Genomic DNA, 27,401 nt, shown 5'->3' on the forward strand with positions numbered 1-27,401 from the left:
ATAGCTATCCCCTTAGCTATGCAGTCCAGCAGGATTTTTTACAGAAATTTTATTGGAGGTGCTGTTAGAGGGAAAGTCAGTCAGCCAGGCAGTAGTATCCTCCCAATTGTATCCTACTGCCTGTCGTGTTTGTCTTTACAGGAAGATCTGCTGACAGATAACATGAACAAGAGATTCAGGTCTGGACACGGCTTGCTCTACCGAGCAGAACCTACCACAACAGCGAGCAGATAGCCGGTGCAACATAATTCCTTTGTACACCCACAGCCACCTCTTCAAGACATAGCTATCCCTGCAGTCCGGCAGGATTTTGTATAGAAACTGTGTTGTAGGTAACAGGTAGAAAACAGGGGGAAAGCCAGTCAGCGAACCAGTAGGTCTCCCGATGTATCTTCTGCCTGTCATGTTCATCTTTACAGGAAGATCTGCTGCCAGATAACAAGGGATTCAGAACTGGATATACACCTTGCTCCATCGGACAGAGCCTATCACAACAGCGAGCAGATAGCCGATACAATATGATCATATTGGACACCGACGGCCATCTCTTCACGGCAGAGCTATCCCTATGCGACCTGGCGTGATTTTTTTAGAAATGCTGTTGGAGGTGCTGTTAGGGGGGAAAGCCAGTCAGCCAGCTATTAGCGTTCCCGATGTATCTTCTTGTCTGTCGTGTTTGTCTTTACAGGAGGAGGTCTTGCTGAACAATTATAAGCGGATTCAGGACTGGACAGACATCTTGCTCCGCCGGACAGAGCTACCACAAGTGATGGGAATTGGTGTAACGGCTCTGATAGGCAGCCTAAGGCAGGGGCGGATCCAGACCGTCACTTTGCTGGTGGTGGTGGTGGTGGTGGGGAGGGGGTTCTTTGTGGAACATATAGATAATATTGTGGAAGAGCGTAGCGGACGAAAAGAGAAGGGGAATGGAGGAAAGAAATTTGGAGGCCGATCGCCCAACCGCCCTGCCTGGATCTGCCACTGGTCAACACACTGCATAAAAGGATATCACAATCGATAGTAGATGCGAAACAAAGCTCGCGCCTACAAAGGCTGGTGTTGGATTGTATCGGATTGGTGTTGGAACTCACCAACGTTTCTACTCACAGTCCTAGAGTGGGTCTGTACTGTACCGACGGTGAGTTTTACTATACAAGGTAACATTTACCTTGTTAATACAGCACGATCTACAAGCTGCGCTGCACGTGGCCTACAAGGCTACGAGTCCAAATGCCCGAGTCATCATACTAGCCTACTATCCGAATTTCCGAAACAATCCAATCCACGTGTGACATGGCGGAGGTTCGAAGGTGTGTGTAATATGTTCTTGTTTACATTTTTCAAGTGCACTATCCTGTGTGGGGTTTGAGGGAGACGAATAGCATTTGCTTGTGCGATAGCAGGAGTATTGATTTTGATTTTTGCGTTTCAAAAACTTGCTGCTGCATTGTACTCTTAGAATAATGATGTGGAAAGTAACCGGTGCACGATGGATCTTCGTGTGTCTCGCCTTACTCGAGTCTATTCTTGCAGTTCTATTCGTGACCTGTGGGTGATAATATCCGGAAACACTGTATTCAAATCTGACGTAAGTACAAAACTTATTTATTTGCATGCTTACGGATTGCATAGCAGTATTGAGAACCTTGGCTAGTCCAGCCATCGGAAGTGTTTGTGAAACGATAATAACGTGACAGAAATAAAAGCAGAATATCTTGTGATTTGATCATAGGATCGGTTACGGTATCTGACGTGACCGCAATAATTGGTTCAAGTAATTGTGAAATTGAAACAGGCGTTATGGATGTACTGTCATTAAATTTGTGTATTGAAGGACAATACCGTCGTTTCTCTGTTTTCAGGAACTCGTAAAAGCTGCGCTCGAAAGAAATTCCGAGCAAGTTTTAAATGCTACCGTTTACTTCACTCAAAAATGGTAAGGCAGTGACATTTCTCTCTATAGACTAATCAAAGCATATAGTCAGTGCGGTCAAAGATTTTCCTACATCGTTACATGTTATGTAATTGCATTTTTTTTTAGCAAAGCCACATACACAGCTCCAAAGGACTTCCATCCGGACCTGTTGTCAAAGCTCAGCGGTTTGCTAGTAAGTATTGTATTATGTTCTACGAGCAACAGTCACACCTGATTCTACTGCATTGTACTCTGTGCGTGTACTAACAGTACTTTTTTATTGCTTCACTTTTAGGGACTAGACAAGGATCGAAGTTATCAGCTTTTCTGTTCCTACCTTGTCTATGAGTATCGTGGTACTCATGAAGACCTGAAGGTGCAGTATGCCGATATTATTTTAATATCTGCTTTTAATGGATACTAAGAAACTGGTTACATGATTATAAGCGTCGAATTTGTTAATACCAAGCCTTCGTGCACCAGTGTGCACTTTTACAGTGCACTTCTTCATCTGAACAAGTGCACACTGATACACGACAGCTTGTTGTTCATAAATTCGAGGCTCCTGACCATCTAACCAGTTTTTTTACTCACTTACGGTACTTTTGGAAAATGTACATTGTTCTACAGTGTTTCTTGTGCATATTGATGAACACTGTTAGGTGTAGTTATAGCAATACAGTCTTGCCTTGTTAATATGGACACTTTCGTCCCAGAACAAAATTGTCCATAAAGTGAATCGTCCATATTATCGAATACCAAGGAAATAAGAAAAACAATGCTGAAGGTTTACTTAAGAAATTCCTGAATTAGCGCCTGCTTGAAGGTATACTTTGTTGCACGTTAGCAAAACGTCGCTCAAAACCTGCTGCTCACTGTCCTCAAAGAATTGAAGACCCGTCTGTAGTCCTGCTTGAGCCACAGCAGATGTGACCGTTGGCTCGGCGTTGCAGAAGCCATCGATGCCAGAGCCTGACAACTTGCCTTGACAACAGTACCGCCTTCGTTCTCGTTAGCTGCCGAGCGACTTCAGTGTTTTTAACTAAAGGCACAATTCCTTGCGCCAGGGTCAATCGCCCGTGGACGTGTTCGGAACAGTCATGACGTCATACAGGATTTTCCAGGCTCTTCATGTCCACAAATCACCACCTTTCCTCCTATAGTTCTTGTGGACAGTTGTGAAGGAGGAGGCATAGCTCCATACGCAACAGAATGTCCTAGTACTTTCAAAAGTTCTCCTCAAGAACGTGGGGAGAGGCCTGCCCTTCATACCGATACCGTACATGATAATGAGCCAAAAATACATGGACTACATATGGTTTGTACCTTGCTGGGACCGTACATTGTCCGAAAAAAGCAAGTTTCCATATTAACGAGACGAAAAGGCGTTGAAAAAGTTTGGTTCTCCCAGAAATCGTCCATAATTCGAGTTGTCCATATTAATGAGCCATGACTGTGCAACTGTTTGTTGGCATGCATTTTTTCTTTGCTAACTGTTATTATTTTTTCAGACTGTGTTGAGCAGTGAACGTACCATTCCGTGCATCCTTCATGAGGTTAGTGAATTTGAGATTACACAACGGAGGAATAACGCTCAATAATGTAATGTGCCCTTCTTCTGTAATTGCGTGACTTTCATTGTTTTAATGCATAAATAAATAAATAGTGACATGATTTTTAATAACATTTGGTTCAAGGTATGGAACTACTACTACACCGAGAGGCTCTTCAGCCTGTTCTGTTTGAAGTACATCTTGGAGCACTGGCAGGACAGTTCCCATCCCTACAGGGTAGGTGTCCTTAAAGAAGGTACATAACAGTACTGGACAATAGAGGAACTGCACAACATCATTAGAATTCAATTTGACTGCTGGAAATATTTGAAATGTGCACTAAATTTAATTATTTGAATCATTGAGGTTCTAGTAATTTACCTGAACGTTAAAAAGGAGCTAAAAGTATTCCGAACCGTTGGCGGAAGGTTAAAAGTGAGTTCCCCACCTTATGGACCTTGTCGCGTTACTCTCAAACCACTAGTCTCCGTGTGTTCCTTAGCCTCGTTCCCAGCGACGACACAACGGGTGGACTGCCAAATTTGCCCTTCCCATTGTAATGCATACTGGTGGACGCCGTCTTTAACGAGTAGGACTGACGATAATGTAACATTCCATATAACTAGTCAGCCGATAAACATCTGAGTAGCGTATTAACGTTAGAAAGATAAGGAAAAACAAGGTTGCTTGCTTCCGCGTGTAATGTGCACAATTGTTCGCGGTTGTAATGTGCACAGTGCTGGCCGATGCGGTATCTATTCTACACCGGTTCCCGAGCGGGGCAAAATGAACCAGCACGAAATGAACGAAAACGCACACGGGAAAATGAAGGAACTCGGCAAAACGGCAGTCCATGTGTGCACGGTTCCTGTGAGTACCACGGGGTGGCAGCACTAATGGCGGCGCCCATTTCCTGAATTGCGTTTTTGTGTGTAGAAGCACGGCCTCAAGAAGATCCTGCAACAATAGCCAAGAGAAAGTTTTGGAGTACAATTTTGTATATGTGGCCTGCATACTGAGTCTAGAATTTGATAATTCGTAGCTGACGGCTCCATACCTGACCTGGCCCATGCCTGATGAATTTCCATGCTATCCGCTATAGGCTGTAGAGGTTGACCGTGTCTAACTAACACTGGCATAGGCCAGGGACACAATGTCAATCCTGTACACGGACCAAGCCCGCAAAAAGTAGGTTTTACCCGGTCCGACTCCATGCAGTGCTTTACTTCATGCCTAGAGAAATAACGGGTAATTTACTTTGTTGCTTGAAAGTTCGGAGCTCTTGAGAAAAATTCCGAGTGAAAGGGAAAAAGTCTACTTTAAATCCTACGGCGAACAATTTCTGATATCTCGCTTCACTGCTGAAGCTTATCAACACTCTGCCCTCAAAGCCCTTTTGACCTTTTTGGACGCTGTAGGACTCCGATCCTTTTTGTGAATGGGTTCATTATTTCGTACGTCACATCACCACAGCAATGGGGTAGACTGTCGCCCCTGGCAATGAGATTCCCCATTCATCATCTTGAAATAAAGTTGTTGTTATTGTTGTTGTTCAGGCTTATCAGCCCCCAGGACTTGCCTCCCACTGTCCCTGGGAAAAGTTGCAGAGTGCCTTGAGGAATGCCCAAACCTAGGCATCTGCAATAAGGGATGCTTTTTGTGGCTCTTTTTTTGCGTAAGGGAAAGCCCACAAAACAGAACAAAACACCACGTGACAATGCACCCTGCAATCTCAGTGTGCATTCACCTGGCGAGGTATGTCATGGAACAGCTCAGTTTCCATGCACAGAATGCAGCATTGTGATACATGGGAACTTCATGCCATAGCCGGGTGACTTTGAGGAAGGAGGAGAGAGTTGTGTGTATTATGTTTTTGGAGAAGTAATGTCTTTCTGTAAATACTGTAAAACCGTTTAATTTTGGGCCCCTAACTGCGTGCAGTGACTAAATTTAGTGAATTTGGGGTGCTAGAATTATTGGTTGATTGTTTGGTTTGGCTTCGCTGTGTGTCCGAGGTTGCCCTACAAATTTTATAAAAGTGGCATTGCATACACCTTTTGCTGCAAAGTTGTTGCGATTGGAGTATAGCTTTTGAAGTGTAACTTCTTGATAAAAAAATTTGTGGGCCCTAAAAATTCGCGAATTTTCGAATTAGCAAAATAAGGGGGTTTTACAGTAAAGGGTTTCACTAGACGAGGAAGACAAAATCCAAAGATGGAGAACAAAAGACAAAATGCACAGAGTCTCGCCCCTCTGCCATTGATGCTCACTAGAGCTAAAGGAATTCCATACTTGGATTTCACGAGTTTCATTCTTTTATGGAGCACGATAATTTACAAAAAATTTGCCAAACTGTTTGGTACACCTTTAATGTTGTGACATTTCTGTTTCCCTGCATGTAGGACCTGTTTGAAAGATTTTTAAACAAGGTCAACAGCAATGACGCTGTGGTAAAGAAGGTAGGTCTGCACGTGTGTGAGTGTTGCCAGAGAGGGATAAACATTAAAAATGTCGTAATATTTGTTGCATAATTTTTTAAGGTGATCCAGCAGCTGGAATCTCTCATTGATGTACCAGCACCAACACGAGAAAGTCACGGACCTTATGTTGTAAGTATCCTGGCAAAATAATGTGTGTGATGTGGAGTGATACACATGCAAATTTCTCTACCCATTTGGGCCAGTTGGTGTGTTATTACTCTTCCGAGGAAGTTTACCTTGAAGTACCGTAATATCACTCGTGTTAGCCGCAGGTTATGCGCAATTTTTTTTTGCACTGGCTCTCTGCGGCTTATCCACCGGTGCGACTTATCTGATGACTATTTTCCCCTGGTATTTTCCCCGTACGCTGGTTTTAACGAAAGGTCCAACGGGGTCTCTGGAACAGCTCCGCCCTGCCCATGCACGAACAATGCGTAACAGGGGCGCATCCACATTCGAGTAGACTGGCCTTCCTGGTGCCTTCCCCAAAGCAGCTTTAACTAATGTGGTAACAGCAGTTCATGTTGTCTGGGAGGCCACTAACCGTCGGTCCACGAGAAACACACAACAAGGGCACAATCCGATCTTGGTAGAACACTAGAACTGACCCCCTCTGTTGTACATCATGCCGACCGAGGAGTATGGACCACAGGGTTTATGGCCTTCTCTACGGTCTCCTTTGTCGCACAAATCAGTCGCGTCGTATTGCCCGCGGCTTATCTGCTAGTGTGTCTTATCTGCCCGAAAATTTTCAAAATGTTTCTAAAAACGGGTCCTGCGGGTTAACTGCGGTGCGACTTATACGCGTGAAATTACGGTATACTTTTATAGTCGTCTTTCTTACTGTTTATGGTCGGCAGTGTTGGTTTCATATTTCACTGGAAAGTTCTTAATTATTTGTTTTTCATCAGTTTAATGTATGTAGTGCAAACAAACACAGACGGTTAAACAGAACTTTTAACGGCACAGACGAGCACAACATTTTCGTCAACTGCCTTCGTTAAACCTCCTTTGCTCTTTGTCTTGCATTTATGACCTGTAGAAGTGGTGAAACAACTGGCTGAGGTGCTTTCTTAAAAATTAGTTATGTTCTTACTACTAAACACTACTTACTTACTACACTCTTACTAATGCTACTTACTACACTACTACTACACTACGCTTACTACTACTTACTACTACTACACTACGCTTACTACTACTTACTACACTACTTATACTCTACTTACTAAAACACTTACTTAGATATAGAGTTACTCAAAGAGAGTTACTCCTAAACTGTCACATGGTGTGACTGTTTCTGCTCCAAAGTTGCTCTGAAATACATTTTTCTGCTTTGAAAAATGCTCCCGAACCTGTTTTAGCAGTTTTTACCTGTTTTGGCCATGTACATTGAAACTGACTGAACCAGTAGTAATGGTAGCTGTAAAGTATTACAAAGAGCTAAACATTTTCTTTTAAATATTTTACAGACTAACACCTTGGCCACCCAGTGGGTCAGTTACATGCTTCAAGAACAGGTGAGCGTGAAGAAACAACAGAAACAGCCTTTTATGCTACAGATATGTTGTGGCAGTATTGACTGCCACCTGTAATGGTTAAATGTGGCTAATGAAATACTTTGCACTGGGCAGTGTGAGCTACTTCAAATCGTGCTTATCTACTACAAAGATATGCAGCCAAAGACAGAAGACATCTTGCAGCTGCTCAGCATATTTCAGGTAAGTATACTGAGTTTTAGGTACATGTAGGTACTCTTGTAGGTGTATTCCTCATGTAGGTACTGTTGTTAGAAAATTGGGCAGAGTCTCAAGGTAGTAGGTGCTTCCTTGAAATAGCATAGCACATTGTCAAAGAAAGAGTGAATGTACTTGTAATCCTGAATAGAAATGTACAGATTAAGAATGAAACATCGTGTAATTAATATTTAATTAATTTCTTAGTTTTATAAATTTCTTATTTAGTTAATTTCTTTTCATCGGTGAACCTGTAATTCCGTGTCAAAATCATCTTTACCAAAATATGTAACATTATGCAATGAGCCTTGGGTTTTAGGCTAAAACCCGGTAAAACCCGATTTTTCCTGCCGACTCGTATCCCCATCAATTCGGGTTAAGCCCAATAATGAACACCTTGACAGTGAACTTGCCAAAGTGCAAATTCAGGGTCCAGAACAGGCACTGGAGACTGGTAAACAGTCCACATTTGGCGCTGTCGCTCTGTGTCTTATGTTAATCTGAAACACAAGTGCTTTATTTATTTTTTTCCACTGGAAAATCTACTTTTTGATGCGATATTACCTGATTTCATCTTATTTTACAGATCCTAAAATAAAACCCGGTTTTTGGCAATGACTAAAAATGGAACCTAGAACCCAAAAGTGCGAGGGTGTAATTATGCATTGTGTCTTAAACAATACACCAAAGCATTTTTTCTATTCTACAATTCTACTTCAAGCAGTCTGGGAGCTGTATCGACTGTTTCGTTTTTCATACATTGAAATTGCGTTAATGGTAACTATTTTCCATTATTCAGAAGCACGGTTTTGGCCAACGTCACCCGTACCGTCGCCTTTTAAGTGAAGCTCACAGCGCCATCCTCGACTTGATCAGGTTTGTGAAAGTGCTCGGAACCATTTACTACACATAACTGAGAAAAAAATCCTGGATAAGCAATGCGTATGATTCCGTGCGGAAATTACGTATACTTGTCCAGACTACATGTACTTGGGAAATCTGTCGCCACAATGGAGTTCCTAACCTTCATTCCATGCACATTATGTTGCCGAGTTTAGTATATTTTATTGATGCTCAGATATGTGCTGTACAATCACATGTACTAACCTAAAGGAAAAACCTGTTAAAGGTACCCCTAAAGCAGCAGTGTGGCAGTTTACGTAAAACCCAGTGTTATGTGCGTGCAGTGCATTATTGCAGTCATACTTGACTAGCATTGTGAAATTGGTGGCAGCACAGTGTTGCCCAGAGTTTTCAATTTCAATTTTCGAAAAAAGACTGAGTGCAATTGGGAGAAAAATTGTGGCATACCAATAACAATCATATTAATGTTTATTTATCACTTTGGTGAAAGGGAGTCAGGACAAAAAGTTTGGGGGATATGACACATGCCTCAACCCCCTGCAGCACATACATATGTACGTACATCGATACATCGACTGCGAACGAAATCCAATTAGTCCTATCAATCAAACAAATCCAAAAAGAGACATCCGCAAATCACAAGTACTAAAATAAGAACGACTGCCATAGTCATGTGGACGCATCCAATCGCAAACACAAGAGCTCCGAGACCTCACGCTATCAAACGGATAGACGTGGGCTTGCATAACTGCTACTACAGACTACACAAATTTAAATGAAGCTAAGGGGGGAGGTTGCCCCCCATCATTATGGGAGCAACCTTGCTCCTTTGACAACTGTGCCTTCTGGGTGCATGGTATCGGTGAACACATTCTGCTGGTCGCCAGCATTTGTATTTCTTGTGAGTGGGAGCATACCTTTTTTTTCAATTTCAGCCACCTGGAGTGCTTGGTCCTAATTGAGAGCTTCGACTTGGCTTGGCTCAGGGCCTGCTGCGTTGATGGCATGTAGGTTCCCATACACATTCTGAGAGAAGTAAAATAAGTTGCACAAAAAGAGTGCATACAGAGGCATTTATAAGAGGTGCCGGAGCCTGCTCAGCTTAATTTCCTGTCTTTTCTCAGCAGACCATGTTTTTACAATTTCAGGACCGACCACCATCTTCTGAAGGACAGTGCAAAATTATCTGTAAGTCACATTGTTCTTTGGGATGTATTTGTACACATACATTTCGAATGTGTGCAGCCTCTGCTAAAAACCCGCTTAGCAGAGGCTGTGGAGCGCGAGAGACAGCGTGGATGGAACGTGCTCAGCAAATCCGCTATTTAACACGCCCACAGTGTTATGTGCGCGCATCTAGTTTTGCCGCCACCCTTGGCGAGCAATGCGCAGTTGGTGGCGAATTCGACACAGTGTTGCCAGTAATTTTCAGATTTACTTTAAAAACAAAAAAAAACTATGAGCAGAATTGCCTGTGGGTTAGACCCCTTTTCTGAGATTGCAGCTGTGCTGCTTTACAGTATCTTTAAATCACTATCAGCCATGTCACAGAGTAGTAATATGATATAGTGACAGCACCAAAGAGGACAAATTATTCCTGCGTATAAATGTGCATAATCTCCTGGAAAATAACATTTCATGACTCAAAATAGTGTATCAGCCTCGTCTGGCTCGAGCAGTGTAAGACTGCTCAACAGCGCAACATAAACAACAGCACATTCAAGAATATGAGGCCACGTAAGCACTTTATCAGAAAGCCCATTGAAAATAAGGAATTGTCTGCATTCCAGTGCTTTCACTGTCATGATGCTTGCATGAAGTTTATCTCGTTTCGTCTCATTGTTACTGACACTTCCTGTCGCTGCCAAGTCCTCAAGTGCCACAAAAATGCCTTCCTCTGAGAGGATTTCTGTCTAATGACAATTTCATTATCCTATGTGTATGCAAAGCAGAATTTTTTGTTGTTGTATACTTAGTGTACTAGTGCCGGAATACGGAAAGTTGTTTCAGCCTGATAGTATATGGATTCACGTAGTCAAGGACACTGAGTGGCGTTTGAAACAATCCCAATTCAGAGCGGCACATTTTAGTGGGATCTTAGTGGATGTCACGGGTACAAGGACCTGTAATGATGCCTCATGCTGTGCTGATGCAGTTTAACTTGCACTGCATACTTTTTCTTTTGCTTACTTTTTACTGTAGGAGCTGGACCGAATCTTGTCCTCCCTCAGTGGACAAAAGGTTCAGGGCCCTGTACTGCTAGCTTGGCTGTTGGTACGGACGTGGGCCCTGCAAGACACCCCTGCTGCACCACTTGGTCGTACAGCGCTCAAACTTGACGTTTTTGGTCACTTGAACCAACTGCTTCAGCACCCTGCACTGGTCGGAAATAGCGTATGTAGAATTGTTTTACCGAAATTTTTAGATAAATAACAGAAGTGGGGCTACCTTGCTTTTTCCTGAAATATTAATTTTCTTTTTCATTGTGATCAACTTTGGTATAAGTCATTTTTCTAGCAAACTATCATTCATTAATGGACCTATTATGTTTCGGTTTCATATTTTTTTTTCCAAATTGGGATGGTAATGATCACTTTTTATGTTAGAAGCTGCAAAACAGATCTGTGGTCATTTCATGTGAGAGAATAGATTTATGGATGGAAAAGAAAGAAAGTGAAAAGATGAACACTGTTTTTCCAGATTTTTTTAGAATTTTACCTGAGGTGGCCTTGATACAAATCAGGCATTAAAAACTGGGTAAACTACCCAGGTTCAGCCCTAAACACAGGGCTGTATTCTTTAACAATTTACTCTCATCTTGCAGGCCCTTGCATTACGAGCTCACACAATTGTGCGCGAGCTTCTGCATTTATTGCTGTCCACATTTGAGCCTCACACACTTGGTCCCATTGAGGTTAGTAGCCTAATAAGAATTTGTAATGAAATTTGTACCATAGCCTCATTTTAAAATTTTTGCATCTGCTCCTTATATTCCAGCCTCTGTTTGCTCTTTGCGAGAAGCTGCTTTCGTATCAGTCCTTGGCTGAAATGTTTTGGGATCCGGTAAAGAAATTTTATGCTTCATAAAGCGCTCCTTCTTTGTATGGCATAATCTTGAAGGTCTGATTTACTTATACAGAGTGAAGAGACGGGACTGGAACCACTATTCGAGGAAGCAAAGAAGGTTTTCCCACTCAATCTGTCCCCTCTTCTTCGCTTGATGGCATCCTTGGCAAAGGCTGGCGACAGCAGTGCTGTGAAGGCAAGTTTTGCTCTTTTAAAAAAAACATCCGCAAGGATGGAAAAACAAACATTTGAAGGGACGGTAAAGTGCAGAAAGTTATCTTTGTTGAAAGAAATATGTTGCTCTCTTGACACCAGCACAAAAATGACAGGAAGTAGAGGGAAAGCATAAATTGTGGTCTCTTTTGCTCTTGAATCACAAAGAATGCAACGGATAAATCCTGTTACGTTTAAAACGGAATGATAGTGTACGTCCTAAACGGGTTGTGACTGACATTTTGATACTATGTGCTTTTCACTATGTTGTGCATGCATTGTACTGCATGCCTGGGTATTGAGTAAAAACAGGTGTTTATTTTTCTGTGTCTTTTAAACTTGTTTAGCATAACTCGGGATGGAGTGTCACAGCCCTTTGAAATATTGCTTGCGTCAGAGGTTTGTTGTTGCATGAAAGAAGAAAGACATAAACCCGTAATTAAAATAAGTTGAAGCGAATACTAATACTTTGAGAAGGCTCTAAAAACCAACTTTAAAAAAAGGAGACTATTCAGGGTGCCACATTAATCCGCTCTTTGCAAGTCAGCACGGCTTTTACAGCTCACTGGCGTTGCAACTTGCGGCAAGTTGACTCTCCAAGGCACACTGCAGTGATCCGGAAAATCTAGAAGACATCCATTTGCCCCCCACTCCTAGCATATTAAGATTGCACCACACACATCTAAATCAGCTAGACTGTCGCCCTCTCACCATGACAAAATTGTTTGGTCCACAGTCGAATACTGCCCACCAGGGCTCTGCCATAAAAGCACTACCGTATTTAATACTCGCCTATAGGACGAAAATCTTTTTACCCAAAACATTGTGCCATTTTGGGGCGTGCGTGCAGCATGCAGGGAAAAGGGGAACTCAACTCCTCTTTTATTCCGATGTGTCCGCGGCGATCTTCCCACAACCGAACGTCACGGTTATGCCTTACCATCTCAGATTTATTGAGAGTCCACGGCGATCTCTCCGGAATCGAATGGCGCGATTCTCATCACCAACCATCACCACCAAATAAATTTAAACGACCATTAATTAGCAATTCGTATTGGTGGGGTAGTCCCGCCAACAGATGATGGATGAGTGAGCCGCTACTCCTGACAGGTGACGGCTTACTTTCAAGACCTCCCTTACTTTACGGAAACCTTGGAACACATGGAAACCAGAGCGATATCAACTTTGCCAGATGGTGTGACGGTCAAGCTTCTAGAAAGCAGACTGCCATATGGTGCAGGTAATTATTCTTATGAAAGTGTATCACATGTAAGCTACATGACTGTTACACTGTGAGCAAATATGTGTACCACAGCCAACTTTCTTTGCAGGTTCAGTTGTCCTCCCGCAAGGCACATGTGGCACTATTCTTGTTTCAGAAGGTAAGCCTTATGCAAATGCTCTGCATGGAAACTTGTGTTGAACTCGTATATTGCGCATATGTGACTTGGGGAAAAATCAGTTATTCTGTGTGCTGTGAAAAAATGGGAGACTTGGTGTATCTATCTGCCTCCTGTGCTTTTTTTCAAAAAACATCTAATAAATGTTACAGTGCGATGTGCATCTACAAAACAGGCCATGTTCTTATGTTAAAAAGAGTTAAAAACTGACCTGCTTTTAACATGTTAAATTTTTTCCAAGGCTCTTCTGTTGTACGGTGGCAAGCCAAAGTAAATGGATGGCAAGTCTGTCTATTCGAGCTGGCAAAACCAAGTGCGTATAAAGTACTTCTACTGTACTTGTTAAGCTGCATTATGGCACGTAGAGTCCTTTGCTGATGTTATGTACACTGAAAATTCATTTTTGTTAATTTTTTTGGTTGGTCAGTTGCTTCTCTTCAAAACTCCAATCATGTTCTGTTAGTGAGTTTTCCAACGTGACTGTGGGAAAGAAGCGAATTCCTGCCTTTACTAAAACTTCGGACTAGGTGACAATTGGTACCAATTTTACGGCTTCTGGAGGTTTTGAAATATCAGGCAGCGCTTTTACACCTGTGCGTTTAGTTTTGAGAAGTACATGTGATCTAATGTGTGTATATCGTGTGATCTAATGAAATAACCCTCCATTACAGGAGAAATGAATGAGACCTGGTTGCGCAAGGTTTTCTACATTTCACGGCTCCTTCACAACCTCCTTGAGTCTGATCCTGGAGTGTACGACCTCCTGATTCATTTCCTCGAGGCCATCTATGAAATTCTTCAGAGGTGTGGGAGTATTTCTCATTCAGTAGTTGCCAAAAATTTATTTCCTGCTCGCTGCGACCAACAGGTTACGAATGCTGGCATACCCTCCGATCGATGTCCTGGGCGAATGCTTAGCCGTGGTTGCCATCATGGCCCAGAGGAACCCCACCGTAATTTGGAGTCAGTTGGTGCAGACTGGCTTGCTCCCTGCACTCTCCACAAGGCCAAAGTCTTCCGTGGAGCTTGCAAAGTAAGAAGCTTTACTGTCTAAGGCTGTATGACATGTATGTGTGTATGACAAACTCATTATGACATCCTGCGCAGGGGCTATTTGACAACTGAGAGCATCCTCAGCCAGGCAATGGCATCTCAGGAACGTGTGATAGGAAGGCATCCCGTGTGCCTGGCATTTCTCAAGTTGCTAGCCGCAGTGGCAGAGGTAGGTTCGACATATTGTTTACAGGCGGTATTTTATTATATACGTACGAGAGATATCCAGAAAAACATTCCTTTCCAAAAGTTCTATTTGCAAATATTGTTGCTGCTGGACTGAGGTCATGGTTGTCAGGACATGTGCGAGTTCATTTCTTCAATATGGAGTCACAGATGCAATTTTGAGCAGTGAGTGTACCTTGTAGATGAAACAGTCAGCAGTGGTGGATGATATAGTCAACTATATTTAGGGAGTGGCTTTTTCAGGTTAAACCTGATTCCACCCTGTTATTCCCCCCCCCCCCCGAACTGACCCAATACCAATTCGGGTTAAACCCGATTTGACCCCGAATTCCAGTTACTATGACATCCTCAAGTGACGTTTCCGGTGGAGACGAACAAGGGTCGCCACGTGTAACACATGTAAGAATGGGTCACTTACGTTCCCAACAATCCACCCACCCAAGTATGTCAACACTGTCTGTGCCTTTGGGGATTACCGCTGGTAGATCACGATCCCGCAAAGAAAAGAAAGAGCAAGAGAGAGAGAGCTTAGGAAAGGACTTAGTAGAGAAGAGGAGAAACAAAAACACCTGATAACACCCGAAGGTACAATTATTGCCTTATTTCTCCCCCAATTACAGATTTAAAGATAGCGCTCGATTTTTACCCCCCCCCCCCCGAATCTGGGAAAGGCATTAAACCCGAAAAAGTCACTCCCTAACTATATTGTGACTCCAATAAGCATGCTCATAAATGGTCCATACTGTTGGGACAACAATGGTGCTCAAAGTAGTACATCATGTATCAACAGGGTGTCCCACCGAAAAAGGGAGGGCCAGGGGCTAAAGAAAAAACTGAGTGCTCTACACAAATGGAACCAATTGTACGTGCTTGGCAGTTGTGTGGTCTATCCAAGAATAGTTTTTTTCATCGCGCCTTGTCAATTAATTAGCGGTAATTAATTTTCTAACTTTTTAATGTTGAAAAAGACGCAACTGAAGTGGTTCGAGGCACGTAAGCACGTACAGTTGGTTCCATTTGTGTAGAGCACTCAGTTTTTTCTTTAGCCCCTGGCCCTTTTTTGGTGGGACACCCTGTATTGTATTATCAAAATGTATTATGTATTATGCCAACACTAATCATTTCATCAATGATCCCCAGACCTTTGTGGAAGAAGTACAAGAAGACTTCCTGGCCTGCCTAGTAATCGTCTTGCATGACATCTTCCCCTTGTACCACCAGTGGCCCTACGTCTCTGTGTCTGACAGGGAGCTGATTGGTCATCGTTGCCTGCTCATTTTCCACAAGGTTATCACGCTCTCCAAGACCTTTAATCCCCAGGCTCTCGGGTGAGAACATCATAGCTCTATACGCAGGCCTCTGCATACATAGTGCTAAGTAACCGACCATGAGATCTGTATCGTGTGACCGTGCAGGAGTTGTGAGCTCTGCGTGTACAGCCTTCTTCATGGTGATTCTGGACAGGCTTTGCTGCGGCTTATCCTTGGAGGCGAGTCTTCCGTGACAAGGGCTATCGAATTTGAAGGGAGGTGAGTTGGAGGAAAAACCAGAGATTTTGATCATGGGGAGTTCTCAAGCAATGTAGACCTGTGTTTTAATTGGAGAATGGGTTTCTGTATTGCCCTGAGTCACGATCCTGTTCTTCACCCACAAGTGACATCAGGGTGAAGTGATGGTACGGGGGTGTTAGTAGTGGAGGTAGGATGTGAAGTGAGTGTGAATCCCAGGGTGGGAGTGTAAATTCAAAAATTGTATACGTGTTCCGTGTCATTCATGGGGTATAGTTCTGAAAAAAATATATTTCTTGCATGCTTCATGCATTTGAGTGACCGCTATGTAGGTATGTATTTCAGTTTGCCGTATTTTCACGGGCATAATCTGCAGCTTAGCTGTTAACGTCGGAAAGGGGAAAAAAAAAAAAAAAAGAAACACTGTCAAGGAGCCCGCGAAGAGGGAATCACACACGTAACATGAAAAACGGTTAGGAGCAACTAAGATTTATTTGAACAAGAACTTTCGTGCAAGAGACTGCTCTTCTTCAGGTTGTGCACTGCACTTCTTATTCTTCTTATCTGTTAACTAAACATGTACACAGAATGCCTACGGCCTTCACTTTCTCTTGTCTCTGAGTCACCATTAATCTTCTAGAATCAATGCTCTACAGTATTTAAAGTAACCTTTCACTCGGCAGTGTTGGGAATTCTTTGATTTGCGCAAATAAATCTTTTGCCAATTCGTGTACCGTATGTGTGCCTATCCCGTTGCATTCACTGTAATATCTTTCCGGTGTACAAGCCGCGGCTTATCTGAGCTTATCTAGTTTTCCCCAGTGCAGGGAAAACAGCGAGGCGCGGCTAATATGCGCAAACACGTGGTACTTGGTTTTTGTCTAGTTTGCTCACTGTCCTCTAGTGACAGACACAGTGAAGTCTAAGCATATAAACCTGTGTTCACCATAAGAACGACACGTTTAAGCCCACCCTACGCTTCTTCCTACGTTCTTTGTTGCAATAAGTAGTGCGCCGATGCTGAAACTCTGTTATCGTTGACTAACTACGTTTCATGCCGTGCTCAGGCTGGACCGGGTACGGTCGCAGTTTCCCGTAACGGATTACCGTTGACTCGACTGTGTTTGACAGACGGGACTCTTTTATCAGGGTGCCTGACCAATAAGATTTCAAACTGAAGCTTGGATCAAAGGCACTGTGTGTTTACTTTTTAATTTGTACACCGCAAATTTCACAGTGTTATTTTCATTCTTGAAACTTAAAATGAGTGCAACGTTCATCGGTATTGTTTCCCATTTTGAATCATTTCCAGCCAACAGAGTGACGACCTGCTGATGTCGGTCCGTCTCAGCTTCTCACTGCTGAACAGGCTTCTCCTCTTGGGGGCACCAGTAGCATCACAATCACCCTTGGAGAGGAGACTCCTGGTGTCTCCCACGCAGTCCAGTGCTGCCTGCATAGTGACTTCCCTCGCCCATTTCGTGTACCTGCGCTTTGAGCCTCGCCTCTGCACCCTCGCATTGCAGTTGCTGAAGCGAATAGCTAAGGTAAAACAGATTGATGTGATGGTGATGCCGATGGTTGGAAGGATAGGGAGGGTAGATTGATAAGGAAGTTCTTCTCTGTTCAGCAGTTGTTGAAGGCATTCTTATTGGTGGCATTAATTACTGAATTGAGCCAATTTTCTCAATGGTGTACTTATTTGGCTCCTTGTGGTTTGTTTATAATTGTACCGTATTTGACCGCGCATAATGCGAGGTTTTTAGTCTCGAAAATGAGCCAGAAGAAATGGACTTGTATTATGCGCGGGCTCGCATTATACATAGTACCCTGTGTTTTCGGGTTTTATGTTTTTGAAATGGGGTGGGGGGTAAAAATCGGGTTTTATTTCGGAAGCCGTAAAACGGGGTATAATCGGATGACATCCGGTGGAAAAGTAGATTTTTGGGTGGAAAATAAAAAAAGAGCACTTCTCGCATTGTAGATTGACATAAAATGTGGAACAGCTGTACTGAATCTTCAGTGCTTAATTTTCTCCAGTGCCCATATTGGTGGCCGCATTGGGAAAATTCGTTTTCAGGTTTTTTCGGGTTTTACGACAAAAACATACAACGTCAAAAACATGTGAGCATCGCAGTGGCGAGTGGTCACGCATGACATGTTTGCTCAATAAATAATCTGCAAAGTGTTCGCATCCAATCTGCTTCATCCGCAGTTGTAACTATTCTCGTAGGGGAACTAAAAAATCCTGCATAGCATTATTCACGGGTTCGCCGTAGCTTTTCTCACGTCGGGCAGTGGAAATGTCACTTCGCATTACACGCGGATTTGCATTATGCGCGGTCAACAACGGTACATTATAATTATTCTGAGCTAATATAATGTATTATAATTACAGCTGTACCCAATGTCCCTCCTGGCGTGTCTGGGCACGGTAGCGGAAAGCTTTCGAGACCAGGCACTGTTACGGCTGGGAAAGTTGACGGAACACGTGAGGCTCAAGGTGGCCATCCTCGAACTGCTCACTGTCTGCATCACCAACCAACCTGGTGTCTCCCAGCTCTTTCTTAGCGGGGGCGACAAGCAGGTGCATCTCCTGCTACCTCTCGTGTCACACATTGCAGCTATACTTCGAGACAAGTCAGCTCCCACAGCTCCACTGCATCCACAAATCTAAAGACGTTCGTGATTGGATTGGCTTGGCTTAGGCAGGTGCACGATGTCTCCAGCTCACAGCATATTAGGCCCACATGCTTCAAACTGTTAGTTATAGGTACCTACACCACCTAGGTAGAGAAAGCCTGCTTACTTGTCGACGTGACGTAACGACTAAGAGTCAGCCAATCAGGATCGTGTTTTCAACGGCGGTAGCCAATCACGAACGAGCTTTCAGCGGTCGTAGCCATGGAGACGGGCCGCCGTCGTCTGCGAGTGGTGATTGAACGTCCCTGCGTACTAAATGGGAAAACTTTGGTCCCATATCTAAAGACTGATTTTCTGGAAAGCGTGTTGCACTCTTTTGTCTACAGATTCCGGTCTACAGGTTCCAAAGTTCGGTGCGATCATTTGCGAGTTCTTGAATGCGCAGAACGGCGATTCGGAGTAGCAGACGAATTCTGACTTTATATGTCCACGTAGCGAAGGAGGGAGAGGAGGCAATAAACAGGCCTTCTGTATATCTAGGTGGCGTCGGTTGTATGCTGATCGTGCCGCAAAAACACCCGTCAGAGGCAATGTACTGCGAGCACATTTGTGTGCTTTTGAAGGAAACATGTAAAATACTCGCGGTAATGAAACGTGTTAATCGGCTTCCCTGTCCGATTGGCGTCCTGCCATCTAACATGCTCCACTCACAATGTGCAGGCCACGTCACCCCCTGGTCGAGATTCAGTCAGTTCTGCGACTGTAGCTCTCCCATTGTCTCGGAGTATGGTGTTCTCTACACGGCGATGTTATAAGAGAAAAATTTTTTTTTTCTTTCAGGATGATAAATCTCTTAGTCCATGCTTGGAGAGTGTGTTGAAGATTCTCAGAATAAAGAAGGAGGTACGTGCGCTTTGCATGCGCTGTTGTATTCCGTGATTGTTACTACGTCTAGGATACACGTTCGTGTTTTAACGTCTAGGGTGTGTACTACTGCCCTCCGGATCTGCATCAAGCCTGTGTCGAAGTGATTCACGCTATATGGGCGTGCCACCAGCTCAGGGCTATGGAGAGCCTGAAGAAAAAGTAGGTCTACAATCCATGAGACCGAAACCTGGCAGCTTTCGTATTTTTTTAAATTTTTTCATCTACACACCATCTTACATGTCTGTTGGATGTACGGTACAGCAGAGTCGGGAAACTGTGGTACTAAAGTACTGTCGTCTGTCAAATTTATCGGGTGATTGTCAGACACGGTTTCGGCCTGTTCCCTTACCACAGAAGCTCCAGGCCGGACTTTTCCAGTGCCATGCATGTTTCATAGGGTTAGATTATCTGATGCTGACAGCTTTCGTATTCAAATCGGCAAACATATTTAATCCATAAAAATGTAAGGATGCTGGGCAGTTCTGCACCTTTGAACGCAGTCGAATTCAGGGAGAGCTTGAGTTATCGGAAGCCAAGTATTCTAAGCAAGTCTGATGTGTAGGACTGTTTTTGATTATTTTGAATCTTTTACATGTACACTACAACATTATTTAAACTAAATAGAAGACAAACAATATGCACCTGTGCAGTCGCTTCTTAACACATGTGCTTTCTGTCATTTGTTTTTGAGGATGTTGCGAATCTGACGCGGATAAAGCATTCCATTTTGTGGGTCGAATACAGTCAAACTCCTTTATAGCGAACACCTTTTTAATGAAAATACCACTACAGCAAGTTTTTTTGCGGTCCCGCTGGAGCCCTATAAGTCCAATAATGGACGTCCTTTTTAACAAAAATACCTTTACTGCAAATTTTTTTTGCTGTCCCCTGAATTTCGTTGTAAAGGAGTTTGACTGTACTACATATTTTGAATCTTTTGAATTTATGATATATCAAATGAGGAAAGAGAGTGGATGCACGAGGCTTAAATTTTTGAGAAAACTGTTTTCCTACAATTTCTAGAAAGGACTTCTGGAATCTTCTGTGTTTCCCCTTGCTAGAAAAATCGGTGGCTAGTGAAGATGCCCTGCTAGGGGCTTTCATACTACGTACGATGGCCCTGGAGCTATATCATTCAAAGTAAGTAGGTCGTATCCATGTTGAGTTGCGTACCTTTTGGGCATCAAATACGAATGGTTGCAAAGTACGAGACTAGAGTAGAGTAGAGTAGATCGGCACGGTAGGGCTTATCTTTTCTAAACTTATTTTGGAAGATGCTCTATAAGTAGGGCCTTGTGTGTTTGGGTAAATCCTGTTTTTACCTCTCGATGTGCAGCATCATCACTTAGGGTAAAATCTGAAAATAAACTTTGCAAACTGCCAATTCAGCCACCATTATGGGCACTGGAGCACATTAAGCATTGGACCATCAGCACAGTTGCAACACACAGTTGGAACATCAGTTGGAACATCAGTTGGAACATCAGCACAGTTGCAACACACAGTTGGAACATCAGTTGGACCATCAGCACAGTTATTCCGTATCTTGTGTTAATCTAAAATGCGAGAAGCTCTTTTTTTTTTAGATTTTCAGCTCGAAAATCTAATTTTTCACCCCATATCACCCGATGTTACCCTGTTTTACGGCTCGTGAAATAAAACAAATTTTTACCCACGATTTTCAAAAAAACATAAAGCCCGGAAACGCGGGGCCCTATCTTACTTTTACTTTTTGTGAAAATTCTGAACTTTTTTTTGTGTTTTTTTACCTTTCTGCATTTCTTTCCAGCAGTGTCATAGCTGCATAGAGGTGTTGTAATTGCTATCCAATACTGCAGTATGTGCCCACAAGTGCTTCTTCGTAGAAGGGAAGCCACATGGAAAGACTCAGTCTTGAAAGTAACATGGCCCTCATACAGTCAAACTTGTGACGGCACCATGTGAGGTCATTTCGAAAGCTCTGGCAAATGCAGCAATCATAGTATATGAACGTGTTTAAGAAAGCTCAGCCTTCGCCCTCCTCCGAGTGCACTGTTAATGAGGTTGCAAATGCCCTTGAGGTGTACTCTGCTGAGTCATGGCGATGCCCTGCAAAGCTTTGTAAAGCTTGTAAAGCTTTGTAAATCTTTGTAAAGTGGAAATGTTAAGCTTGTTGGAGCACACAGCCTGAGCACACTTTTTTTTTCTCTCATCACATTTCATAGTAATGCAAATTCCAATTGGACCTCATTTTTTTTTCTAGGAAGGCAGTGGACCCTCAAGTAAAATCCATCTTTGAACAAGCTGATAAGGAGGGCCTCATAAAGGACTGGTCGAAGGTAATGCCTGAAAAAGAAATGTAATGTATTATATTATACTGGTTGAAGTAGTGTGGGGTCATTCCATCTGTAACTGGACCCAATACATTTGTTTTACCTTGGTTGTTGCTTTTCTGTAATATAATATGGAGGTCATATGATTTGCTTTGGGCAATTATTTCTGCTGTACGATTTTGTTTCCATTACAATTGCTGCTTCTGGAAAGGATTTAATGACTAGCTCAGTTATGGCCTTAAGTGAAGGGGCCAGTTTCATAACGTACTTCAGGGGATAACATAACAAGTGTCTTTGCAGAAGTTTTCTTAAGCACTGATATCTAGAGCATGTTAAGGCTCAAGATTATCCCTGTGATTGTCATCTATCATCAAGCAAGTTAAATGACATAATAACATGACTTCTTGCTGCTGCATGATAACTGCTGATATGCTGCATTTGCAGACACACTGACTTTTTGAACAAGTTGTACTTCAGGAAGCTTTACGCTTTTGGGGACATAACATTGTCACATCAATCCCTTTGTAAAAAAATTTACATGCCTTAAGAAATTAGGTCATCTTGGCATTCATGATCTTGATGATGCAACAACACTAGGTTCATTTGACTTAAAACTGGGCAAAAAATTGAAAAAAACTATACAACACGACTGTAAACATTACCAGTTTTGAGTTTGGATCAAGTAATTGTGACAGAGAATTTGAGGCAGTTTGTAGGTAGTAATTTTCAATCAATCATGCCATTCAAGAAAAAACAATGTTATTTACCAAGAAATTGCATTCCTTTTGCAAAACAAAGCTGCATAATTTTCAGCTGGTCCATACCGGTCTTCCACAACAAGAGGACCTGGACACTTCGGAGGACCTGCTCAATAGGAGCGACATCAGGGGATCCCTTTCGAATGCTCTGACACTCCTGGCTAGTTGGCGTGACCTCTGCACTGTAATTGCCAAAGTAAGTAATGCCAAAATTTGTAATTGAATGTTAACGTTCCATGGCAACCTTGCTAACTACCGTGCATTTTGTTTATACCACAAAGTGTCCCCACATCACGCTACCTGCGAGTGCCAAGGAAGCAATCTTACAAGACATCGTTCACAGCTTGAAGTCGAACGTAAGCCAGCCCTCTCGGATGGTTTTTATTTTCCCGAAAATTATACGTGAGATCCTTAAATTCTTAAACTCGCTCGTTGTAGGAGGTGCTCGAGAAATTCAGAATCAGCATCTTACTCAGCGAGCTGTATCTAATTCTGCTGAATCAGTGGGGAAGGTAAGTCATTGCCCTTACACTAGCGATGTTTCTTAGCCAGTCAGTGCATCCACCGAGCCTGCGGAGTAATTGATTACGAGGAACCAAATTACCGTAGTTACATATATTATATTTAAGGAGTGACTTTTTCGGATTAAACCCGATTCCGCCCGGTTATTCCCCCCCCGCCCCCCGAACACTGACCTCCAACCAATTCGTGTTAAACCCGATTTCTTCCCGAATTCCAGTCACTATGAAACACTCAAGTGACGTTTCCACTGAAGACGAAGAAATGACGCCACGTGTAACACATGTAAGAAACGGTCACTTACGTTCCCAGCAATACACCCATGTGTGTCAGCACTGTCTACGCCTTCAGGGATTACCGCTGGAAGGTCATGATCCCGCAAAAAAAACAAAAACAAAAACAAAACAGAAAAACTGAAAGGACTTCATAGAGAAGAGGAGAAACAAACACCCGATAACACCTGAAGGCACAGTTATCGTCCGATTTCTCCCCGAATTACAGATTTAAAAATAGCACTCGAATTTTACACCCGCATCTGAGAAAGGTGTTTAACCCGAAAAAGTCACTCCCTAATTATATTGATTGATTACTTTACAGTGATTACGGGACAACTTTCAGTAATATGTAATTGTAACTGCAACTTAATTACTTTTGTGGGTAATTTATAATGCACATTGAGCTACTTTTGGGATAACTGCACTGTTTTGGGGTTCAGCTTCATTTTGGGGGTCTTGAATCATCCTCATTATGTTTGTGAGTTTACCCTCTGTTTGTCATAAGTTAAGAAATGTTCTATTTTACCATTTTACTGTGGCATTGTTAAGGCATTCACCAAATTCGTGTGATGCTTTTGCACCCTTAATTCAGGCACGTTCTTATACAGGGAGGCCCAGAAAACGTGTCACTGAATTGTATTAAAAAACTATTCCACCTAGAAACATGCAGTCAACGGCATTTGTTCTTACCAGGTGCTTGCCACCTCCTGATATGAATGTCATCTAACTTAAGTTTTATTATATCAATTTCTACGAACTGAACTAGAAAATTAGCCAAGTAAAGGTCACTTTTTTACCCCACCAATGTGAAGCGTTTGCCAGATTTACTCAATTTAATGATAACTGACACAGATATTAGAAGGAGATAAGACAGGCATGGCTTATCGTGTCCGGCTTCTGCTGGGATAAAGAAACTCACTTTTCCTACTATCCCTCTGTGGGCTGGGTTTAGCAACCTTTAACGTCGGACTGACAATGAGGCCGCTCAAAAAGTCGTCGATCACTAGGCTCTTGGTACTCCAGGAAGCGTGATCTTCGGCTATTTCTTTCCGATGGGATAGCTCTTCAACTTCAATATCCCTGTCAGTTCTCATGAACTTGAAATTTTGCAGCAACCTTTACTTGGCAAATTTTTGAGTTCAGTTCAAATTGACATAGTAAAACTTAAAGTAGATTACATTCACATCAGGAGGTGGCAAAAACCTAGTAAGAACTAATGCCGTTGACCTCGTGATTGTAGGTGGCGTAGTTTTTATATTATAATTCAATGACACATTTTCTGGGACTCCCTGTATATATTTCTGCTAGCAGTGCTGCTAGGTAGTTATTTTTTTTGTTAGTCATTACACTCTACCAGTCGTTCCATTTCTCTTTTCAATAGCTATTTCTGTAACTATTTATAACTACTTGTACCATGTTCCTCAGGGAAGACCAAAGTTGCACATCAAATTTACTTATTGAAATGACTGTATATCTCAGCATAACAGAATTAAGTTTGCAGAGTAATCAGCTCAACTTAATTACTTCTGAAAAGTAATTTTCAACAGGCCTCGTTCCTGCATAGCTCAAAACGTTGAAAGTACTCAATGAAAAATGATGTCCATGCAGTGATTGTCCCTCGGCCATTACAACCTGGTGCAACAACAGTGAGCAACTGTTCAACTCGCTGGCATCGGGAGTGACAGCGTTGCATCCTCGACTTATACTGTGCACGGTGGCCATTGCCTCTTCCACAGTGAGGGTTCTCAAGAAGAAAAAGAGGACGGAGTCCAAAAATGGTACTGGTGCTTGTAGACATGCCAAAGTCTGTAGCATTATAAGTAGGGGTGTGCGAATCCGAATATTTTAAGTCGAATCGAATATCGAATCGAATGGGAAAAAAAAAATCAGAATACCGGATGGAATATCGAATATTCGTGCAAAATTTACAATATGTGACTTTCACACTAAAAGTTCCATTTTGTAGCCCATGGCCTTAGTGTAATTTTTCTGGCATTAACTGTCACAAGAGAGAGATGCAATTCTTCTGTTTAAAGCCCCTACTCTTTAATTTTACATGAGAGTGCTTCCTGCTTTCCAAGTGAGCCTACACTTACTGGAGTACTGAGTGGTTACCTTCATTTTAAAGTTTTATGTTGGGCAGTAGCATGTTACACGGATAAGGCTGTAATTGCTTCAGACAACCACAGGTCATTTGTGAAACAAACGAATTGGCATCCTGCCTCAGCTTTGCCATGAACACCCTTTAGTTTCTTTGCACTCGCCCTAGGAAGTTGCACTACTGAAATTGTAGATGTAAAGGACATCTTTAAGACACCCTTCTTGTTCGTGGGCTGTAGTCATTATTCGAGAGTCCTAAATTTTTAAAGGCAACCTCACAGACATCAAATCAAAGTCCCTCGTCGGCACCACTGAACTGCATGTCGGAGGGGCGCCACCCCTTCCACAGACGATGTCTACAAAACTCACTTTGGATTCCGTTATCTCAAACTAAACACCGTCCTGCTTGTGTTGGTTCTGCAGCAAGTGCAATTTCGTAAAGCAGGCTTCACCTCATAGACGGAAGCATCAGGTGAAGCCCACTTTCGGGCTGTGTCGTTCATATTCGTAGAATGGTCGAATATTCGAATATGGGATATTTGATTCGCGAATCGAATAGTTCGAGCGTTTGATATTCGATTCGAATTCAACAACTCGAATATTCGCACACCCCTAATTATACGCACAAAATCACTGTCATCGTCAGGTTTCCAGCTCGCTGATGTGCGCCAATTGGTCAGACCGCTCTGCCAGCTGCTGAAGTATTTCTGCAGAAGGTCTATGGATGAACTGGGAACTACGGACCTTCTCTCGGTTCAAGTAAGTCATTTTTGCCCAAGCTGCGCCAACTTGCTGTTTGTTTGGCCATGCCGTACTTCTACCATGTACAACCACAGCCAAACTTAATTGTAACGCGTTGTGTCAATTTGCTGTCCATTTGACCATGCCGTACTTCTACTACACGTACAGTCACAGCCAAACTTAATCGTAACACAGTGACAGTAATTCTGACAAGGATGCCAGAACTGAGAAATACTCAGCAGCCTCCATGGCGACTTCTTCTTCTTTTTTTTTTTTTTTTGCTTATAGTACCCTGTGGTACCCATTAGCTTGACAGTGGAAACCTCAAAGAGGAATGCAAAGTTGAGGAATGCATGGTTACTATGCTTCACATATTGTGCATGCTTTATACATGCAGGTCTGCACTGGACTGGTGGTGCTACTTCGAGACATACTCAGTGTGGACGGGGTAGCAACAGCGTGCCTTCGAACCTTGCAGGAGTTTCTCGTGGTAGCTGTCCTGGCAGAGCTCCTGTTCACATCACTGAAGGTACGACAAATGTGTTGCATTAAAGTTGCTCTTTGAAGAATTGCTATCCCTACTGCTCTCCTCAAAGATGCTGCATTCACTTGCCAATGGCGCATGGAGAGCTTGAATGAGGAGAGATCCCTTTCGTTGTTCATTTCAGGTTCGAAAGGACCACCAAATCGCTGCGGTTATTTGCCAGTTGTTCCTGTCCCTGGCTTCAAACACAAAGGTACAGCACGGAAAGTAACATAAAACAATGTAGTTCTACGGAGTAAGAAGCAGACAGAACCTGATAATAGCATAGTCAAAATAACTTGGCTACTTTAAAAGTTATAATAACGATTTTTTCAAGACCCTATTGTCGAGGTTCCTCTATTTTTTGCAGGGTGTCGAACCGAACCCGAACCCGAACCGAAAACCGTACCCGAACCGTTATTTTTGCCGGAACCGAACCGGAACCCGAACCGAAATTTTCATGACACTGTTGAACCCGAACCGGAACAGAACCGTAAAAAATAATAGCGGTAACCGGTTCGCAACAAAACGGTTCGGACATAAAAGAAGTCAGCATAAGAGTTCCTCTCTATCCCCGAACGAAGACACATTGGTATCATCATCACGCGCCTATGGATTTCAGAAATGTT

The 27,401-nt window shown here is 42.8% G+C and overlaps 1 protein-coding gene across 1 annotated transcript in view; it reads left to right on the plus strand.

The window, feature by feature from the left end:
- Nucleotides 1-1,155: 1,155 nt before the first annotated feature.
- Nucleotides 1,156-27,401, plus strand: part of LOC135388074 (nucleoporin NUP188-like) — a 33,273-nt gene continuing 7,027 nt past the window's right edge. The window contains exons 1-39 of the mRNA XM_064617377.1: nt 1,156-1,310; nt 1,534-1,588; nt 1,863-1,936; nt 2,042-2,108; nt 2,211-2,291; nt 3,427-3,471; nt 3,613-3,705; nt 5,871-5,927; nt 6,009-6,077; nt 7,421-7,468; nt 7,583-7,669; nt 8,484-8,560; nt 9,484-9,555; nt 9,697-9,736; nt 10,751-10,942; nt 11,373-11,462; nt 11,546-11,611; nt 11,688-11,810; nt 12,938-13,067; nt 13,159-13,209; nt 13,469-13,540; nt 13,899-14,031; nt 14,096-14,260; nt 14,335-14,449; nt 15,607-15,794; nt 15,882-15,995; nt 17,287-17,521; nt 18,373-18,561; nt 19,458-19,520; nt 19,600-19,703; nt 20,568-20,684; nt 21,787-21,862; nt 22,670-22,810; nt 22,896-22,970; nt 23,053-23,126; nt 25,017-25,186; nt 26,155-26,267; nt 26,647-26,778; nt 26,918-26,986. Of these exons, the coding sequence (XP_064473447.1) occupies nt 1,294-1,310; nt 1,534-1,588; nt 1,863-1,936; nt 2,042-2,108; nt 2,211-2,291; nt 3,427-3,471; nt 3,613-3,705; nt 5,871-5,927; nt 6,009-6,077; nt 7,421-7,468; nt 7,583-7,669; nt 8,484-8,560; nt 9,484-9,555; nt 9,697-9,736; nt 10,751-10,942; nt 11,373-11,462; nt 11,546-11,611; nt 11,688-11,810; nt 12,938-13,067; nt 13,159-13,209; nt 13,469-13,540; nt 13,899-14,031; nt 14,096-14,260; nt 14,335-14,449; nt 15,607-15,794; nt 15,882-15,995; nt 17,287-17,521; nt 18,373-18,561; nt 19,458-19,520; nt 19,600-19,703; nt 20,568-20,684; nt 21,787-21,862; nt 22,670-22,810; nt 22,896-22,970; nt 23,053-23,126; nt 25,017-25,186; nt 26,155-26,267; nt 26,647-26,778; nt 26,918-26,986 (3,879 nt within the window). The 5' untranslated portion in view covers nt 1,156-1,293. The remainder of the gene's footprint in view (nt 1,311-1,533; nt 1,589-1,862; nt 1,937-2,041; nt 2,109-2,210; nt 2,292-3,426; nt 3,472-3,612; nt 3,706-5,870; nt 5,928-6,008; nt 6,078-7,420; nt 7,469-7,582; nt 7,670-8,483; nt 8,561-9,483; nt 9,556-9,696; nt 9,737-10,750; nt 10,943-11,372; nt 11,463-11,545; nt 11,612-11,687; nt 11,811-12,937; nt 13,068-13,158; nt 13,210-13,468; nt 13,541-13,898; nt 14,032-14,095; nt 14,261-14,334; nt 14,450-15,606; nt 15,795-15,881; nt 15,996-17,286; nt 17,522-18,372; nt 18,562-19,457; nt 19,521-19,599; nt 19,704-20,567; nt 20,685-21,786; nt 21,863-22,669; nt 22,811-22,895; nt 22,971-23,052; nt 23,127-25,016; nt 25,187-26,154; nt 26,268-26,646; nt 26,779-26,917; nt 26,987-27,401) is intronic.

The sequence above is a fragment of the Ornithodoros turicata genome, chromosome 3, assembly GCF_037126465.1.
Source record: "Ornithodoros turicata isolate Travis chromosome 3, ASM3712646v1, whole genome shotgun sequence".
NCBI lineage: Eukaryota > Metazoa > Arthropoda > Arachnida > Ixodida > Argasidae > Ornithodoros > Ornithodoros turicata.